Source organism: Lynx canadensis, chromosome X, assembly GCF_007474595.2.
Source record: "Lynx canadensis isolate LIC74 chromosome X, mLynCan4.pri.v2, whole genome shotgun sequence".
Taxonomy (NCBI): Eukaryota; Metazoa; Chordata; class Mammalia; order Carnivora; family Felidae; genus Lynx; species Lynx canadensis.
In genome coordinates, this window is record NC_044321.2 from 53,673,771 (window position 1) to 53,695,050 (window position 21,280).

The window sequence follows — 21,280 nt, forward strand, 5'->3', positions numbered from 1 at the left end:
CACACACACACACACACACATGCACACAAAGACAATTAGAGACACAAAGAGACAAAAAGAGACACAGAGATACATAGGCACTATGAAATAATGGTAAAGAGAGACCAAGAAAAAAGACTGAGATGGAGAGCAAAAGACAAAGAGACCAAAAGGCAAAAAGAGAGATAAAAACAAAGAAATAGGCCTATAAAGTTGAAGTAGACGACAGAACAGAAAGATGAGAACATAAGACTATCTCTGAGGAAGTGTGAGTTCTAGGTACAGCAGGTTGTTCCCAAAGTTCTGCATGTAAACTTCCACTGGAAACCCTTGCCCACACATCTTCTTTTTTTTTTTTTAAATATATTTTTTTTCAACATTTATTTATTTTTGGGACAGAGAGAGAGACAGAGCATGAACGGGGGAGGGGCAGAGAGAGGGAGACACAGAATCGGAAACAGGCTCCAGGCTCCGAGCCATCAGCTCAGAGCCTGACGCGGGGCTCGAACTCACGGACCGCGAGATCGTGACCTGGCTGAAGTCGGACGCTTAACCGACTGCGCCACCCAGGCGCCCCCCCACACATCTTCTTATGGTGATGGGGATATGCTCTTTCTCCGGGTTCATGTGAAAATCACTGAGACATCTCAGAGTAAAGATCAAAGGTCCCTTGCCTCCACAAAAATTCATTATGAGGACGAGTCCTATGAATCTTTTTCCTGCACACCACAGAGGGTACCAAGCAAGAGAAAGGTCATGTAGAGATAGGGACAGATGCTCATACATACAGTGGCCTCAGCCAAAATTTTTAATACTTATTCAGCTGCCAAACATTTTAGGGTGATTCTTTATGTCTCATTTCCCATGCAATGTTTCACCTTAACCCTCAGGTTTATCATCTAGAAAATGTGATGCTAGCACTAACAGATTAGGAGTATTAATTCACAGCACAATTGAAAAGCATTTGAAAAGGAAAAGTGATGAAAAAAAGCTAAAACAGCAACTGTAAGGGAACAATTTTGTTGTCTCCTAGTAACATAAGCCAATGCTCTTGTTCTGATAGAAGAGGCATAGTCAGTAAAGCCCTCATACCTGTTACATTTCTCATATTAGCCAGTTTTGTCCAAACTACTCAACTTACATTGATTTATGAAAAATAATAGAACATTTGAGTTAGACAACAAGTAGGAAGACTCTCATTTAGCAGTGGACACAATCTGTGGATGTATTTTTGTTTTCTCCCCTCACTTTCCCTCAAGCAGTCTTCTAGGTTTATTGCTATGAACATTAAGAAGGCAAGACAACACAATTAACTAGTAACATAAATACTTACTGGCAGCAGAGACCAGCTCTTTGTGAAGTCTGTAGGTCATGACAGGTTCAGAAAGATTCCTGAAATAAAGGAACACTGTAAGTTCCTTTGGGGTGGGAATAGCCAGGCCTTGGATTCTCAGTTTTGTGGGCAGCAAGGCTTAAGTTTCTGAGCCCCATAGCTTAGTGTGACCATATACATTTCTCTCTTCACCTGAAACTTTGTCAGAGGAATCCTAGTTACTAGTAATTCAATGAAAAACCTGCAAAAGTATAGGCAAATTAGTCTAGTAAGGTCTCCCAATTAGTTCTCAAAAGTGAAAGGAGTTTCAAACCAGTTCTGAAAAATTCCAAAGTAGACCCACTCTGAATTCTGCTATAAAGTTCTTGCAGTTGGATAGTTCTTTAGTTTTCAAAGTGCTTCATATCTGTCCTACCATCTGATCCTTCCAATGATCCTGTGAGATGGAGCAGTTATTCCAGTCCCAGTTTAATGGAGGAGAAAATTGAGGCCCAATAGATTTCTTTATTTGGTAAAAAAAAAAAAAATGACTGAGCACCTATGGGTACCTAGCATTGTGCCAGATGTTGGGGATCCAGCGATGAGTAAGAGAGACCCCAAACCTCCAAGGAGCTAATAGTCTAGTTGAGAAGAGTGTCATATACAAAACTTTCAATGTAAAATGACCAGTGTGATGATAAAATAAAGGTAGGTGGTGGGTGGCTCAGAAGAAGTAATTCACTTATAATAATAATAGTAAAGTCTTCATTGTTCTAAGCGATGTGCATATATTTACTAATTTAATCCTCATACCAACTCTGTAAGGTGCATATTGTTATTATTTCCATTTGTATGAAATGGAGATTCCTCCATGTATGATGAGGAAACTGAGGTTCAGAGAAGTTTAATTTATCCAAGACTACACATGCCTAGTAAATGGCAGAACTAGTCAGTCTGTCCTGAGTCTATGCTCTTAATCACTGTTATACTTCCTCCCACTGTTATTATTGTAGTAATCCAGTTGAGAGTTAATAAAGGCCTAAACAAAATTAGTGGCATCAGGGATAGAAAGAAATGATGAGAATTATTTAAAAGACATTAAAGACAGAACTTCTTCAATCATTGGGTATACTGGTGAGGGAGAAAGTCATCTGGTTTGGAAGACTGGATAGAATAGAAATTTATTCAGAAGGAAGTGTAGATCTAAGCTAGAGGGACTTTTAGGATAGCCAAAGGGAGATGTCTATTAGGCAGATGGAAGGAGTTCCTTCTAAATTTGAGAAGTGGAAATCACAAACCTAGGTGAGTGACTAAAACCATGAGAACAGATACCACTGCTCAAGGAGAGAGGACCAAGTCACAGCCAATAGCTACATGAGGACTTTAATTTATTATTTGTCCAGAATAGTGTATAAAAAAGAAATGGAATTGAACCAGTCATCAGAATATAAAAAATTTGAGATATTTCACATAAAATCCATTATTTTCTAACACTACTGAAAAACTGAACGAGTTGGCTATATTGGGCCTATATGGTTATTTGTGGAAGTAAATAATATTGCTTATTATACATAAACAAAGGTATCACTATGCAAATACAGGTTCAATATGTAATGTGTTTAATATGAAAGGAGTCTGCTTCATTCATCTTCACATCCTGGCCCCTGTGGATATTTGAATTTTCCCTCCCTCCAGTATAGCAAAAAGAGGGGAGAGTCCTGGAATATATCAGGTAGAAAGTCCATAAAGGGAACTGCTAAAATGGTTGAAAAGGTGTGAGGAAAGCCAAAAGCAAGAGATACAGTAGAATCCAAAAGAAGATAATGTTTCAAGGAGGGCTTGGTAACACCTCCAAATGCTACAAAGAAATCAAGTAAGGTAAAGACTGACAATTGTCCATTGTGTTTAGCATTGAAGGAGTCACTAGTGACCTTGGCAAGAGCAGCTTCAGTGGAACAGAGTTGGTGGGAGGGAGACTGCAATGGGTTAAGGGGTAAACTAGGAGGTTAAGAAGTAGAGACACTGAGTGTATATTACATCATATACTGAAGCTTGAATAGGAAGACATGAAGTATCTCTCTTATTAGGCAATCTCATCCAAGATCCTGCCTCCAATTGTCATCTATATTGTCAATGATTCACAATTTTTAGCTCAAGCTCAGAACTCTTCTCTGAGTTTATTCCCATATATGCAATGCCTTGCTTAATACCTTGTTCTGATTTCTTCAAAGACACCCAAATGTGAAATATCTAAAACCCAACTTGCCATCTCCCTTACATTTAGTCTTTTTCTTGTGTTTCTCAAATCACTGAATGTATGACCACCATTTGGTTGTATGGGTCAGAACCATGGAAATCATTCTTTTATCTCCCTCTCCCCCATTCTCATATCTAAATTTACTCCCCAAATTTCTTTATTATGCTTATTTCTACAAATCGATATTCCTATTCCCTAATTCAAGAAGAAGCATCATCTTTTTCATGGACCACAGCAATAGCCTGCTAATTGGTTTCTACCTCAACGTATTTTGATTCCCTATAATCTGATCTCTATATATTTTTTTTCAAAATTCAAACCTCATCATGTAACTTGTTTAAAATCTCTCAATTTATTCCCATTCTTTTTAAAATAAATCCATACTCCAATTCTTAAAATGTCCCATACAGCCTTGCAATGTCTGGCTCCTACACATCTCTCCCTCCCTCTCTACACTCAGTACTCCACCTATACTAGTACATGTGGTTTCTTGAAGGGGTCATCCCCTCTTTTGCTTCAAGGCCTTTGCACATGCAGTTCTCTTTGTCTGCAACTGCCTCCTCCCAGTTGACTCCAAATTATAATTTAAACCTCAGTTCAAACGGACAACCAGAATACAACAGGTCTTCCTGTTGTAAGCCTTCATACCACCTTGTGCCTTCCCTTCAGAGTACTTATTATAGTTTATTATATTTGTTTGATTACCTGTTTTTTTTTTTTCTGCCCCTCACTGGATTATAACCTTTTTAAATTCAGAGATCACATCCATTCACAATTGTATGCCTCCTGCCTAGCACCATGCTAGACATAGACTAGCTATACAGGAAATGTTTACTGATCCAGTAAATGGTAAAATGAATAAATGAAAAAAGACACAAAGTCAAAGAGATGTGCTTTATGGTACCATATTTATATGCTGAGAAGAAACAGCCAGTCGAAAAAGAGACATTAAAAATATAAGAGAGAGAGGATAGTTTTTGGAGTACTTTTCTGAAAATGTTAGAGATAAGGGTTGAGCTAGGTACCTATAACACAGATGGAAGAGGCCCTCTTTGAAAATATTAATGTATTTGATAAACTTAATGGGTGTTGATTGGCTCATGCATATTAAAGGCCCATACATAAGTCTTAAGGAAAAATCTCTTACTAGGGGTATTGCTCATTCAGGCTTTAAGGCCTGACCCTCCCATCTTTCAAAAGGGCCACACTGGTTATTATGGGATGAGCTGGGAAACATATAATGTGTGGATGTATTTAACCTATATAAATCTTTGAAAAAACTTGACTCCTTTGAAGAAGGCTAAAGACAGAATCATTTACTCTCACTATTATCATCATCAGTATTCTAAAAACATACATAGTAGATTGCTCTCTATCGTCACTAAAATTACCCAAGTAACTCCAAGGAGGCCATAACCCCTGGGGGTAGGAAATAGAGGAAAAAGATGCTCCAATATAAGTGGCCTACAAGTCATAGATACTTAGGTTCAAGTAATATGAGCTGTGAGCATGGATAGTACTAAATGGGGAAGGGGATGCCTTTCAATTTTCTCATCTATAAAATAGTATGGTACTACCTACCTTATAAGGTTATTGTAAAAAAATGACATTGCCCATGTAAGCAACTAGAACACTGCTTAGCACTGAATAAACCCTCGGACAACAGTACCTTTCTTCTTTTGCAGATGCAGGAGAAATACTCCTGGAAAAAGCATCCATGTTTATATAAAGTTCTAAGATTATACTACAGCAGGAAGTCATTTAACAGCAATATCTGAGACCCAATTTATTTTGGATTAATGATATTCAAGTATCTATCTTAATGTCTGAAGAGTACAATAATTGAAAAAAAAGACATTTATTTAATAAAGTATGGTACATAATATTGCACATAAAGAATAGTAAGAAATGAGTGAGTTTAAATGTATATGTCCCAAATACTTTTACATAATATAAATTTATGGCAATTAACTAAATGATATATTCATTACCATCGCACATCCCCATATTTTGCTGATAAGGTAAATTTTGTTTTCCTACTTCTGTCAATTCATTCAGTTTTAACATTTTTATGGTTGTACTTTCTTGTTTTTTTTTATTTCTATTACATGGATTAAAGCATGGAATATGGCATATAAACATACAAACACATGTATTGTTTGTGTAAATGCAATTTAACGTTTCAAAATAGTTATTATTCACCAAAACATGTTAACAACCTTGAATTGTCATAAATCCTGATATTACTAATGAGCACATTGTGACAGCATTACATCTATGCACAATGGGCAAACTTCCATTATTTTAAGGGTATGAGTTTTAAAATAATCATTTCCCTAAGAAAAAGCAATTTTTCAATAACAATCCTATTATTTTGATCCTTCACTTGCGTAAATTCCCAGATTAAATGTCTTCTAATGCACATTCCTTGTTTTGACAGAAATCCTTTTCACTCTTTTTTTCTTTAGCATTCCTATCCAACCTCCAGAAACTATGACCACATAAGCTCCAATATCCACCCAGACAAATTTCATCAAGTGTGAAAAACAAAGTTCCAAATCATATCAGGCATACCTGAGGTAGAATTTCAAGGAGCTGGTAATTGTCTTAATGTCCCAGTCACTATAATGAAAATCAACATCTCCTGGACATTTAGGATCTATTTGAGAAAAAAAAAATATGAAAAAAGTTAATGTTCCAAAAGTTCTTACTTTTTACCCCTTTAAAAGAAAAGTAAAGTTCATTAATTAAAATATGATTATGTTACCCAGTTTTCAAGAGATGAAAACTTTGTACAACAAACGTCTTTGATGCCTCAAAAATTTCCTTGCATTCCAGTCAGTCATGTAAGAAGTGTGGAAGTCATCTCTTCTACCCACACAACAAGAAAAAAGGTGTAATAAACCAAAAATCAACTCCTCTTAGATCTATCAGAGAACTGAGGTCATTGAACTACTGTCCCCAAACTGAAGAAATAGACAGGCATATACAGAAAATCAAAACTTATTAGAGCAGGAGCCCAGGAGCAGAAAATTCCTTGGGAACCAGTACAAGTTTAGGAAAACCTAATCTACAATTGATGAATTGCTAGAGGTTCAGTGTGGACAGGTTTGAGAGTTAAAAATTCTCAGGGGGCCTGGTCCTATGGGGACTCCCACACTTTTGTGAATTTTACTTCCAGGAGCCCTATCAAGTTCTCATGGTGAAGATGTGAGAAAAATTTACTCATGTTTCTGTGCTTCTGAGAGGGCAAAAGAGGAAAAGTAGCTCTTTAAAAAATATGCACAGCACATTTCATTCTTCTTAGTGAAGCCTACCATTAAGAGAAACTATTTTACCAGATCCTAATGTGATGGGGTTTTACTAGAACTTAACTGAACTAGGAAAATGAAAATACCCAACTCCATACCTGGACTGCCTTCCTGTCTAAGGGGAAAAACCGAAATCATACTGAGAAGTACTTGTGAAGGTCACTGGCCATCGGCAGAGACTCACTAAAAGACATAATGATAGGATTATAGAATGTTACCCTCCCCCCCCCACAAATTACCACAACATCAATAGTCCTCCTGAATAGTAACAGGGGAATGCAATTAAAAGAACGGTGCTTCTTAGATAATATTTAAGAAGTCTCTAGGGAAAACCGAAGACAACAGAGGAAATAAAAACAAGGTCATCAGAGATAACTGTAGCCTCTGACACATATGGTTACAGCAAACATAAACACAGGCTAAATTCTAGCAGCTAAACAAAACCTCACAGGATAGGCTTATTCACTTCAGTTCTTTTTTATCATTACATCGTGTAAAGCTTACAACAAAAATTGTAAGACATACTAAAGACAAAAGACCAAAAAAAAAACAAAAAACAAAAAACAAAACCAAAAACACAGTTTGAAGAGACATAGCATACCAAGCATCAGAACCAGGCTCAGATATGGCAGAGATGTTGGAATTATCACACTGGGAATATTAAACAAGTATGATTAATATGCTATGGACTGTAATGGATAAATGGACAACATAAAAAAGGAGATAAACTAGGTAAGCAGAGAGATAGAAGCTTTAAGAACCAAAAGGAAATTCTAGAAATCAAAAACACCATAACATAAATGAAGAATTCCCTTAATGAGCTCATCTATGAACTGGACACAGTTGAGGAAATAATCAGTGAGTCTGAAGAAATGTCAATAGAAATTTTTTTTCAACGTTTATTTATTTTTGGGACAGAGAGAGACAGAGCATGAACGGGGGAGGGGCAGAGAGAGAGGGAGACACAGAATCAGAAACAGGCTCCAGGCTCCGAGCCATCAGCCCAGAGCCTGACGCGGGGCTCAAACTCACGGACCGCGAGATCGTGACCTGGCTGAAGTCGGACGCTTAACCGACTGCGCCACCCAGGCGCCCCAGAAATTTTGAAAAGAAAAGAGGAAAAAGAAAGAAAAAGAATATCCAAGAACTGTAACATAATAACAAAAGGTGTAACATACATGTAAGGGGAATATCAGAAGAAGAAAAAAAAAGGAATAGCAGAAATATCTGAAATAATAATGATTGAGAATTTCCCCAAACCAATGATAAACATGACAGCACAGATCCAGTAAGCTCAGAAAACACCAAGCAGGTTATACACCAAAACAATCCACACTTAGGTATAACATATTCAACTAAACAAAATCAAAGACAAAACATCTTGATAGAAGTCAGAATGAAAAAAAAAACAAAAACAAAAATGAACTTGCCAAAGTTGGAGAAGGATAAGAATTACATCATACTCATCTTTCAGAAACCATGCAAACAAGAAGAGAATGGAGTGAAATATTTAAAGTATTCAACGTTTATTTATTTTTGGGACAGAGAGAGACAGAGCATGAACGGGGGAGGGGCAGAGAGAGAGGGAGACACAGAATCGGAAACAGGCTCCAGGCTCCGAGCCATCAGCCCAGAGCCTGACGCGGGGCTCGAACTCCCGGACTGCGAGATCGTGACCTGGCTGAAGTCGGACGCTTAACCGACTGCGCCACCCAGGCGCCCCAATATTTAAAGTATTCAAAGTAAAGACCAGCCTGAATTCTGTACGCAGTAAAATTATCTTTTAAAAGTGAAGGAGAAATAAAGACTTTTTCAGATACAGAAATATGGAGGAACTCTGTCAACGGTAGACCTGCCTTGCAAAAGATATTTTTTTTTTATGAAATTTATTGACAAATTGGTATCCATACAACACCCAGTGCTCATCCCAAAAGGTGCCCTCCTCAATACCCATCACCCACCCTCCCCTCCCTCCCACCCCCCATCAACCCTCAGTTTGTTCTCAGTTTTTAACAGTCTCTTATGCTTTGGCTCTCTCCCACTCTAACCTCTTTTTTTTTTTTTCCTTCCCCTCCCCCATGGGTTCCTGTTAAGTTTCTCAGGATCCACATAAGAGTGAAACCATATGGTATCTGTCTTTCTCTGTATGGCTTATTTCACTTAGCATTACACTCTCCAGTTCCATCCACGTTGCTACAAAGGGCCATATTTCATTTTTTCTCATTGCCACATAGTATTCCATTGTGTATATAAACCACAATTTCTTTATCCATTCATCAGTTGATGGACATTTAGGCTCTTTCCATAATTTGGCTATTGTGGAGAGTGCTGCTATGAACATTGGGGTACAAGTGCCCCTATGCATCAGTACTCCTGTATCCCTTGGATAAATTCCTAGCAGTGCTATTGCTGGGTCATAGGGTAGGTCTATTTTTAATTTTCTGAGGAACCTCCACACTGCTTTCCAGAGCGGCTGCACCAATTTGCATTCCCACCAACAGTGCAAGAGGGTTCCCGTTTCTCCACATCCTCTCCAGCATCTATAGTCTCCTGATTTGTTCATAAAATCTATAAAGAGCTCACCAAACTCCACACCCGAAAAACAAATAACCCAGTGAAGAAATGGGCAGAAAACATGAATAGACACTTCTCTAAAGAAGACATCCAGATGGCCAACAGGCACATGAAAAGATGTTCAGCGTCGCTCCTTATCAGGGAAATGCAAAAGATATTAAAAGAAGTTCTTCACAAGAAAGTTGAGGTCAAAAACTCAGATCTATATGAAGAAAGAAAGAGCGTTAGAGGAGGAATTAATGATGGTAAATAAAACTTTGTATTTGACTTAATCTTTCTTGGCCTAACAGGTAAAGTTCAAAATAATATAAACAATGTATCCAGTAATTATAGCTTATGAAAAAGTGAAATGAATGATAATAATATTAATGAGGATTAGAGACAGTAATTAAGAATAATACTTTGTCATAAGGTACTGGCACTACTTGCGTAGTAGCATAGTGTTTTGAGAGAGAGGATCTGAATAACATGAATGTATATTAAAAATATAAGGGCAACCACTAAAAAAAGTTTTTAAAAGAATATAATTGATATGCTAACAGAAGAGAAATCATACAAAGTACTCAGTTAAACCCAGAGAAGGAAGAAAAAGGATGGGAGACAAAAAAGAAGCAAATAAGAAAGACAATGAATAGAAAACCGTAACAAATATGGTAGATACTAATCCAGCTATATCAATAATAACTTTATTTTTTTTTGTTGTTGAAGGAGCTTCTGCTGTTTATTTTTTTTTTTTGTATGAAATTTATTGACAAATTGGTTTCCATACAACACCCAGTGCTCATCCCAAAAGGTGCCCTCCTCAATACCCATCACCCACCCTCCCCTCCCTCCCACCCCCCATCAACCCTCAGTTTGTTCTCAGTTTTTAACAGTCTCTTATGCTTTGGCTCTCTCCCACTCTAACGTCCTTTTTTTTTTCCTTCCCCTCCCCCATGGGTTCCTGTTAAGTTTCTCAGGATCCACATAAGAGTGAAACCATATGGTATCTGTCTTTCTCTGTATGGCTTATTTCACTTAGCATTACACTCTCCAGTTCCATCCACGTTGCTACAAAGGGCCATATTTCATTTTTTCTCATTGCCACATAGTACTCCATTGTGTATATATACCACAATTTCTTTATCCATTCATCAGTTGATGGACATTTAGGCTCTTTCCATAATTTGGCTATTGTTGAGAGTGCTGCTATGAACATTGGGGTACAAGTGCCCCTATGCATCAGTACTCCTGCATCCCTTGGATAAATTCCTAGCAGTGCTATTGCTGGGTCATAGGGTAGGTCTATTTTTAATTTTCTGAGGAACCTCCACACTGCTTAATAATAACTTTAAATATAAGTGGTACAAATATGTTAATTACAAGATATAGACTGTCAAGAGTGTATTAAAAAACAAGAATCAATTATATATCGTCTACAAGAAACCAACTTTAAATATAAAGACACATATAGATTAAAAATTAATGGATAGAAACAGGTATGTCATACTAACAACAATCAAAAGAAAGCTGGAGTAGCTGTATTCATTTCAAACAATGCAGACTTTAGATCAAGAAAAATTATAAGGTATAAAGAGGGGCATAGCATAAAAAGGAGTGATTCTCAAGGAAGACTGAACATTTCTTAACAGGTATGCATCCAACAACAAAGTATCCAAATATGTGAGGCAAAAACTGATAAAACTGCAAGAAAATGAATCTACTATTATCGCTAAAGACTTCAACACACTTCCTTCAGACAGACGCAATAGGCAGAAAGTTGGAAAGTATACAATTGAACTAAATAAGACCACTGATCATTTGGACCTAATAGACATTTGTAGACTACTTCATCTAACAATAGCAGGATAAACATTCTTTTCAAGTCCATATAGAACATTCACCAAGACAGACCAAGTCAGGGCAAAAACACATACCTGAACATATTTAGAACAGAAATCACATAAAATATGCTCTCAGAAAATGAAATTAAACTAGAAATCAATAACAGTAAGATACCTGAAAAATCCCCAAATACATGGAGATTAAACAACACACTTCAAGTTATTTAGGTGAGTCAAAAAATAAATCTCAAGAGACATTTTAAAATATTTCAAGTGAAAGGAAAATAAAAATACAAGTTATAAAAATTTGTGGGGTGTAGCAAAAGCAATGTTTTAAAGGAAATACATAGCACTGAATGCATATATTTAAAAAAAGAGGGATGAGCTAAAATAAAATGAATCACCTCAACTTCCACCTTATGAAACTACAAAAAGAAAAGCAACCCCAAAGGAAGCAGAAGGAAAGAAATAATAAAAGTTAGAGTAAAAATCCATGAAATTGAAATAGGAAATCAATAGAGAAAATCAATAAAACCAAAAGATGGCTCTTTGAAAAAATCCAAAATAAAGATAAACGTCTAGCCAGTTTAATTAAGAAAAAAAAAGAGAAGACATAAATAACTAATATCAGAAGAGAGATAATCAACTACTGATCCTGTGGACATTGAAAGAAAAAATAGAGAAATATTATGAATAGTTCTATGCCTATAAATTTGATAATCTTGATGAAATGGACCAGTTCCTACAAAGATGAAATTTACCAAAATACAAACATAAGGATATAGACAATCTGAATAGATTGGTAGCTATTAAAAAACAAACAAAAAACTGAGTCCGAAATGAATTACATGCTAAAACAGAAACCACCGGGTCCAGAGGGATTCCCTGGTAAATCTGACAAAACATTTAATGAAAAAAAACCCCATATCATTCCTATATAATGTTTTCCAGAAAATAGAAGCAAAGGGAATATTTCCTAAATCATTCTTTGAGACCAGCATTACTTGAATACCAAAACCACAAAAGTCATTGTGATGAAGGAAAACAACAAATGAAATATCTCTCATGAAAATGCAAAATCCTGAATTAAATATTAACAAATAGAATACAACATAGTATAAAACCCATGAACAAGTGGGATTAATTGCAGGTATGTAACGCTGATTCAATTTTCAAAAATCAATTACTGTAATTCATCACATCAATAGGTTAGTTCTTCTTTAGAGTAAGCATATGATTGTATTAATAGATGCAGAAAAAGCATTTGAAAAATGCAATACTCATTCACAATAAAAAAAACCATCAGGAAACTAGTGATAGAAATGAACTCAATTTGATAAAGAGCATCTACAAAAAACAGGAAGCTAACATATACTTAACAGTGAAAGATAGAATGCTTTTCTCCAAAGATCAGGAACAAAGCAAAGATGTCCTCTCTCACCACTCCTATTAAACATCAAACTGGAAATCTTAGTTAATAAAATAAGAAAAGGGAGTATAAGGTATACAGTTTGAGAAGGAAAAATGAAAATTGCCTTTGTTACAGATATAATGACTGTCTATGCAGAACATCCCAAACAGTCAACAAGAACAACAAAAATCCAGGGAGAAGAGAAGATGGCGAAGAAGCATGGAAACCCTTACCTTGTCTCATACCTGAAACACAGCTAGATCAGCACCAAACCATTTTTGCACACCTTGGAAACTGATCTGAATATTAAACACAAAAATCTGCAAAACTTGAACCACAGAACTTGGCAGGTACAGAGTGCGGAGAGGAGAGTTGAACTAGGGGAGAGAAAAGCCTTGTAGTGTAGGGAACTGTTTTTGCAGAGAGACAACAGAGAAAGGGGGAGAGTGAAGCACATAAGGAGAGTGCAGGAAAAACACTCCCCTGAAAGCAGCTGAAGAGAAAGAGAGAGAAAGAGTGAAAACACAGGGGATGAAAACAAGAAATCTGTTCCCCAAAACCACTGACAGGAAGAAAGGAGAAGGTTTCAATACCACCAGGATTCTATAAACAGTGGAGGTCAGAGTCTGAAGTTCTGGAGCTCAGTGCCTGGCAGTACCCTAGTGAGGAAATAGGGCAAATCTCCAGGAACAGGAAGAGGGGTCTGAGAGGTCCGTGTGCCACATGGGGAGAACTGTTTCCCCTGCTTAGAGAACCCTTTGGTAGAAACCATACAACTTTACCACACGTAAAGGTCCCAGGAGACCCCGAGAGCATCCATGTTTGCTGGTACTGGGACATAGATGCCAGGATACTGTGAAACCTGGCACAACCTGTGTGTTGTGATTCACCACAGTCTCTGAATCTCTGCCACTGCGTGATTGCATGAACATTCTCTGGGGTAAGCCAGCATCACTGGCCATTGCTCAGTGAGACCCTCTGCCAGAGAGTCAGTGTGGGTCAAGCCGCAGGGGTCTCTGAAGTGTGGGGTTTGAAACACAGCCCCATCTAAGATAAAACTCTGGAGGGAGGTGCCACCTTGCAGGTGGATGGCTTGGACATGGACAGGGTAGAGACAGGGAGTGGACAGAGACCTGATACAAAGGAGGGATGGTAAATCATGGGTCGGTGAGAGCGTAAAGTCCCTGGGCCAGAGACTAGGGAATTGGGTGAAGACGTTTCCACCTTTCTGGAGCATGAGCATGCGCATGCATGCTCACTCATACGTGCACCACACTGATCCACCCCAGTAAGATATGCAGTGCCACCTAGTGGAGAACAGAGCCATTACACCAAACTCCACCCAACTGCACCCTCCAAGCACAATACCCTAGAAGACCAACATAAGTCCCTCCATCTGCTTAGGGTATGAACATGGACTATAGAGTGCTTGATAGTGTCAGTTCTAGGGGAAAGCGGATGTAACTTCATTCAAGTTTCATTCTGTTTACTGGCTCATTTTTTAGTATTTTGCTTCTGTTTTTGTTTAAGTTGTGTTTTTTTCCTTCCTTTATCTTGGATACAGAAAGAGAAAAAATTATTTTTTATTTTCTTTTTCTTAATTTTTAAAATTATCTTTTACTTTATTATATTTTTATTCTATTCATTTTATTTCATTTTATTCTCTTTTATCATATTTTTTTTTAATTTTTAAATTTTTCTTACCTTTTTTTCCTTTCTTTCCATTTTTTCTCTATTCTATCAAGCTTATTACAACAAGCAGAACAAAATACACCAATGATCTAGCTTTTATTTGATTTTGTGGTTGGTTTTTAATTTTAATTTTATTAATTTTTTTCTTCCTCCAAAGTGACAAAATGATGGAATTTACCCCAAAAAAGAACAGGAAGAAATGACAGCCAGGGTCTTAATCAACACAGATATAGGCAAGATGTTTGAACTACAATTTACAACCATGATAATAAGAATACTAGCTGGGGTTGAAAAAAGCCCTTTCTGTAAGGAAAAAAAGTAAGAACTCAAATAAATATAATCATGACTGAAAGAGGAGACATCACAATGAACCCCACAGAAACACAAACAATAATAAGAGAATATTATGAGCAATTATATGCCAACAAATTGGGCAATCGGGAAGAAATGGACAAATTACTAGAAACATATAAACTACCAAAACTGAAACTAGAAATAGAAATTTTGAACAGACTCATAACCAGTAAATAAATTGAATTAGTAATCAAAAATATCCCAACAAACAAGAGTTCATGTTGAGATGGCTTTCCAGAGGAATTCTACAAAACATTTAAAGAAGAGTTAACACCTATTCTTTTGAATATGTTCCAAAAAAATAAAAATGGAAGTAAAACTTCCAAACTGATTCTATGCGACCAGCATTACCTTGATTCCAATAACAAAGATATCACTAAAAAGGAGAACTAGAGACCAATTTCCTGTTGAACATGCAAAAATTCTCAACAAGGTATGAGCAAACTGGATCCAACAATACATTAAAATAATTATTCACCAGGATCAAGTGGGATTTATTCTTTTTTTTTTTTAATTTTTTTTTCAATGTTTATTTATTTTTGGGACAGAGAGAGACAGAGCATGAACGGGGGAGGGGCAGAGAGAGAGAGGGAGACACAGAATCGGAAACAGGCTCCAGGCTCTGAGCCATGAGCCCAGAGCCTGATGCGGGGCTCAAACTCACGGACCGCGAGATCGTGACCTGGCTGAAGTCGGACGCTTAACCGACTGCGCCACCCAGGCGCCCCAAGTGGGATTTATTCTTTGGACACAGGGCTGGTTCAATATCTGAAAATCAATCAATGTGATACATCACCTTAACAAAAGATAGGATAACAACCATATGATCCTCTCAATAGATGCAGAGAAAGGATCTGACAAAATACAGCATCCTTTCTTGATAAAAACCCTCAAGAAAGTAGGGATAGAAGGATCATACCTCAACATCCTAAAGGTCATATACGAAAGACCTACTGCTAATATCATTGTCAATGCGAAAAAAAAAAAAAAAAAACCAGAGAGGTTTCCTCTCAATGTCAGGAACACGACTAGGATGTCCACTCTGACCACTCTTATTCAGCATAATGTTGGAAGTCTCAGCCTCAGGAATTAGACAATACAAAGAAATAAAATGCATCAAAATTGGCAAGGAGGAAGTCAAACTTACACTCTTCATAGATGACAAGATACTCTTATGTGGAAAACCCAAAAGACTCCACCAAAAACTGCTATAACTGATACATGGATTCAGCAAAGTCACAGGATATAAAATCAATGTACAGAAATCGGTTGAATTCCTATACACCAACAGTGAAGCGACAGAAAGAGAAATCAAGGAAGCGATCCCATTTACAATTGCACTGAAAAACATAAAATGCCTAGGAATAAACCTAACCAAAGAGGTGAAAAATCTATACACTGAAAACTATAGAAAGTTTATGAAAGAAATTGAAGAAGACACACAAAAAATGTAAAAACATACCATGCTCATGAATTGGAAGAATATTGTTAAAATGTTGGTATTACCCAAAGCAATCTACACACTCAATGCAATCCTATCAAAATACCAGCATTCTTCACAGAGCTAGAACAAATAATGCTAAAATTTGTATGGAACCAGAAAAGACCCTGAATAGCCAAAGCAATCCTGGAAAAAAAAAAAAAAAACAAAGCTGGAGGTATCACATTTATGGACCTCAAGCTCTATTACAAAGCTGTAATCATCAAGACACTATGGTACTGGCACAAAAACAGACACACAGATCAATGGAACAGAATAGAGGAACCAGAAATAGACCCACAAATGTATAGCCAACTAATTTTGATAAAGCAGGAAAGAAAATTCAATGGAAAAAAGGCAAGTGTCTTCAGCAAATGGTGCTGGAAAACTTGGATAATGACATGCAGAAGAATGAATCTGGACCACTTTCTTAAACCATACACAAAATAAACTCAAAATGGATGAAAGACCAAAGTGGAAGACAAGAAGCCATCAAAATCCAAGAGGAGAAAACAGGCAACAACATCTTTGACATCAGCCACAGCAATTTCTTACTTGACATGTCTCCAAGGCAAGGTCAATAAAAGCAAAAAATGAACTATTGGGACCTCTTCAAGATAAAAAGCTTCTGCACAGCAAAGCAATCAGCAAAACTAAAAGGCAACCAATGGAATGGGAGAAGACAAATGACATATGACAAATAACATATCAGAAAAAGTGTTAGTACCCAAATCTATAATGAACTTATCAAACTCAACACCCCAAAAAAGCAAATAATCCAGTGAAGAAGGGGCAAAAGACTAAAATAGACACTTTTCCAAAGAAGACATCCAGATGCCTAACAGACACATGAAAAGATGCTCAACATCACTCATCAGCAGGGAAATCAAAACCACAATGAGATACCACCTCACACCTGTCAGAAGGGCTAACATTAACAACTCAAACAACAACAGATATTGGTGAGGATGTGGAGAAAGAGTAAACATTTCACACTGCTGGTGGGAATGCAAACTGGTGCAGCTACCCTGGAAAACAGTATAGAGATTCCTCAAAAAATTAAAAATAGAACTACCCTATGACCTAGCAATTACACTACTAGGTATTTATCCAAAGGTTATAGGACTGCTAGTTTGAAGAGCACATGCACCGCAGCATTTATAGCAGCACTATCAACAAGAATCAAAGTATGGAAAGGGCCCAAATTTCCATCGACTGATGAATGGATAAAGTAGATGTGGTATATATATACACAATGGAATTTGACTTGGCGATGACAAAGAATAAAATTTTGCCTTTAGCAACAATATGGATGGAAGTAGTGCATTATGCTAAGCAAAATAACTCAGAGAAAGACAAATACATAATTTCACTCATATGTGGAATTTAAAATACACAACAGATGAACATTAGGGAATGGAATCAAAAAAACAGAGAAGGAGGCAAACCATAAAAGACTGCTAAAAACAGAAGAGAGTACAGGAAGATGGCGGCGTAGGAGGACGCTGGGCTCACCACGCGTCCTGCTGATCACTTAGATTCCACCTACACCTGCCTAAATAACCCAGAAAACCGCCAGAGGATTAGCAGAACGGAGTCACCAGACCCAAGTGCAGACGAGAGGCTCACGGAAGAGGGTAGGAAGGGCGGCGAGGCGGTGCGCGCTCCACGGACTGGCGGAAGGGAGCCGGGGCGGAGGGGCGGCTCGCCAGCCAAGCAGAGCCCCCGAGTCCAGCTTGCAAAAGCGGAGGGGCCTGACGGACTGTGTTCCGACAGCAAGCGCGACTTAGCGTCTGGGAGGTCATAAGTTAACAGCTCTGCTCGGAAAGCGGGAAGGCTGGAGGACAAAGGGAGGGAGAGCTGCGGAGCCCCCGGACGACAGAGCTCAGTTTGGTGGGGAACAAAGGCGCTCGCCAGCGCCATCTCCCCCGCCCATCCCCAGCCAAAATCCCAAAGGGAACCGGTTCCTGCCAGGGAAATTGCTCCCTCCGCGCAAACACCCAACTCTGTGCTTCTGCGGAGCCAAACCTCCGGCAGCGGATCTGACTCCCTCCGGCTGCCACAGGGCCCCTCCTGAAGTGGATCACCTAAGGAGAAGCGAGCTAAGCCTGCCCCCCCTCCCGCTGTGCACCTTGCCTTCCCACCCCAGCTAATACGCCAGATCCCCAGCATCACAAGCCTGGCAGTGTGCAAGTAGCCCAGATGGGCCACGCCACCCCACAGTGAATCCTGCCCCTAGGAGAGGGGAAGAGAAGGCACACACCAGTCTGACTGTGGCCCCAGCGGTGGGCTGGGGCAGACATCAGGACTGACTGCGGCCCCGCCCACCAACTCCAGTTATACACCACAGCACAGGGGAAGTGCCCTGCAGGTCCTCACCACACCAGGGACTATCCAAAATGACCAAGCGGAAGAATTCCCCTCAGAAGAATCTCCAGGAAATAACAACAGCTAATGAGCTGATCAAAAAGGATTTAAATAATATAACAGAAAGTGAATTTAGAATAATAGTCATAAAATTAATCGCTGAGCTGGAAAACAGTATACAGGACAGCAGAGAATCTCTTGCTACAGAGATCAAGGGACTAAGGAACAGTCACGAGGAGCTGAAAAACGCTTTAAATGAAATGCAAAACAAAATGCAAACCACCACGGCTCGGATGGAAGAGGCAGAGGAGAGAATAGGTGAACTAGAAGATAAAGTTATGGAAAAAGAGGAAGCTGAGAAAAAGAGAGATAAAAAAATCCAGGAGTATGAGGGGAAAATTAGAGAACTAAGTGATACACTAAAAAGAAATAATATACGCATAATTGGTATTCCAGAGGAGGAAGAGAGAGGGAAAGGTGCTGAAGGGGTACTTGAAGAAATAATAGCTGAGAACGTCCCTGAACTGGGGAAGGAAAAAGGCATTGAAATCCAAGAGGCACAGAGAACTCCCTTCAGACGTAACTTGAATCGATCTTCTGCACGACATATCATAGTGAAACTGGCAAAATACAAGGATAAAGAGAAAATTCTGAAAGCAGCAAGGGGTAAACGTGCCCTCACATATAAAGGGAGACCTATAAGACTCGTGACTGATCTCTCTTTTGAAACTTGGCAGGCCAGAAAGAATTGGCACGAGATTTTCAGTGTGCTAGACAGAAAAAATATGCAGCCGAGAATCCTTTATCCAGCAAGTCTGTCATTTAGAATAGAAGGAGAGATAAAGGTCTTCCCAAAAAAGACTGCTAAAAACAGAGAACAAACTGAGGCTGCTAAAGGGGTTACAGATAGGGGGATGGGCTAAATGGACAAGGGGCATTAAGGAGGACACTTGTTGGATTGAGCACTGGGTGTTATATATGAAATGAATCAGTAAATTCTATTCTTAAAATAATTATTATACTATATGTTAACTAACCTGGATTTAAATTTAAAAAAAAATAATAAAGTGAAATGAATCTGAAAAAAAAAGGAACAACAAAAATCCTGGAAGTAATGAAAAATTATAGCAAAACTGCAGGATACAAGGTTAATAGAAGTCAACTACCTTCTCATATACCAACAATAAACAATTTGAATATGAAATTAAATACATAATACCATTTATATTAGCACCATAAAATGAAAAACTTAGGTGTAAATACAATAAGAGATGTGCAAGATCTATATGCAGACTGCAAAATCTTGATAAAATACAGATCTAAATAAATGGGCAGATAGTCCATATACATGGATAGGAAGACTCAATATGTCTTTCTTCCCAGCTTTCCAATTATTTTATTTATTAAATGAAATATAAATAAAATCCAAGCAAGTTAATTTATGGACATCAAGAAGTGACATGAAAGTTTATATGAAAACACAATAGATACAGAATAGGCAATGTAATAATGGGGGAGAAAAATAAAGTCTGAAGAGTGACACTATCCAACTTCAAACTTATTATAATTCTATAGTAATCAAGGAAGAAAATGAGTGTCTAGTTCAGGCTACTATAACAAATTACCATAGACTGGGTAGCTGATAAATGACATAAAGCTATTTTCACTGTTCTGGAGGCTGGAAGTCCAAAATCAGGATATATGGTCTGGTCAGGTCGATAAGACCCTCTTCTAAGCTGCAGCCCACAAACTATCCAATGTGCCCTCACATGGTGGAAGGGACAAGGATCTCTCTGGAGTCTCTTATAAGAGTACTAATCACCTCCCAAACGCTCACCTCCAAACACTATCACTTTGGGGGGTTAAGATTCAACATGAATTTTAGGGAGACATATTCAAACCATAGCATTCCACCTCTGGTTCCTCAGAATTTGTGTCCTTGTTACATGCAAAACACATTCATTCCATCACTAGAGCCCCCAAAATTAACTCTTTCCAGAATCAACTTAAAAGTCTAAGCCCATTTTTAATTTTTTTGAGAAATCTCCATACTATTTTCCACAGTGGCTGTACCAATTTGCATTCCCACCAACAGTGTATGAGGAGGGTTCCTTTGTCTCCACATCCTCACCAACATTTGTTATTTCTTGTCTTTTTTATTTTAGCCATTCTAACAGGTATAAGGTTATACCTTATTGTGGTATTTATTGGCATTTCCCTGATGATTAGTGGTGTGGAGCATCTTTTCGTGTCTGTTGGCCATCTGTATATCTTCTTTAGAAAAAAAAAATGTCTATTTAGTTCCTCTGCCCATTTTTAATTCCATAGTTTGTTCTTTTGGTGTTGAGTTGTATAAGTGCTCTATGGATAAGGAAGATGCTAAAGTTTCCTGGAACATGCTAAAGTTTACACAAGACAATGAACTAAGACAAATGACTAAAATAATTCCTTCAAAAAAGAATAAATGAGAATTTGTGTTACTTGATAAGAAAATGGTTAGTGGTGCTACAATTGTAGCAAGATCATACTAGTATAAGAACAGTCATACAAGTAGAAAAAATGAAAAGTCCAGGAGAAAAACCACATGTGAATATAACAACCTAACACACAATAAAAACAGAATTATAAATTAGTTAATAAGATGTGTTCAACACATGGAATTAAAAAAAAATAACTCTTTAGGGGAAAAGTTAGATCCCTATTTCATAATGGAACAATAT

At 37.8% G+C, this 21,280-nt stretch overlaps 1 protein-coding gene across 1 annotated transcript in view; it reads right to left on the minus strand.

Moving 5' to 3' along the window:
• OPHN1 (oligophrenin 1) overlaps positions 1 to 21,280 on the minus strand; it is a 621,295-nt gene that overhangs the window by 178,901 nt on the left and 421,114 nt on the right. The window contains exons 16-17 of the mRNA XM_030305317.1: positions 6,123 to 6,207; positions 1,313 to 1,371 (exon numbers count right to left, since the gene is read on the minus strand). Coding sequence (XP_030161177.1) covers positions 1,313 to 1,371; positions 6,123 to 6,207 — 144 coding nt within the window. The remainder of the gene's footprint in view (positions 1 to 1,312; positions 1,372 to 6,122; positions 6,208 to 21,280) is intronic.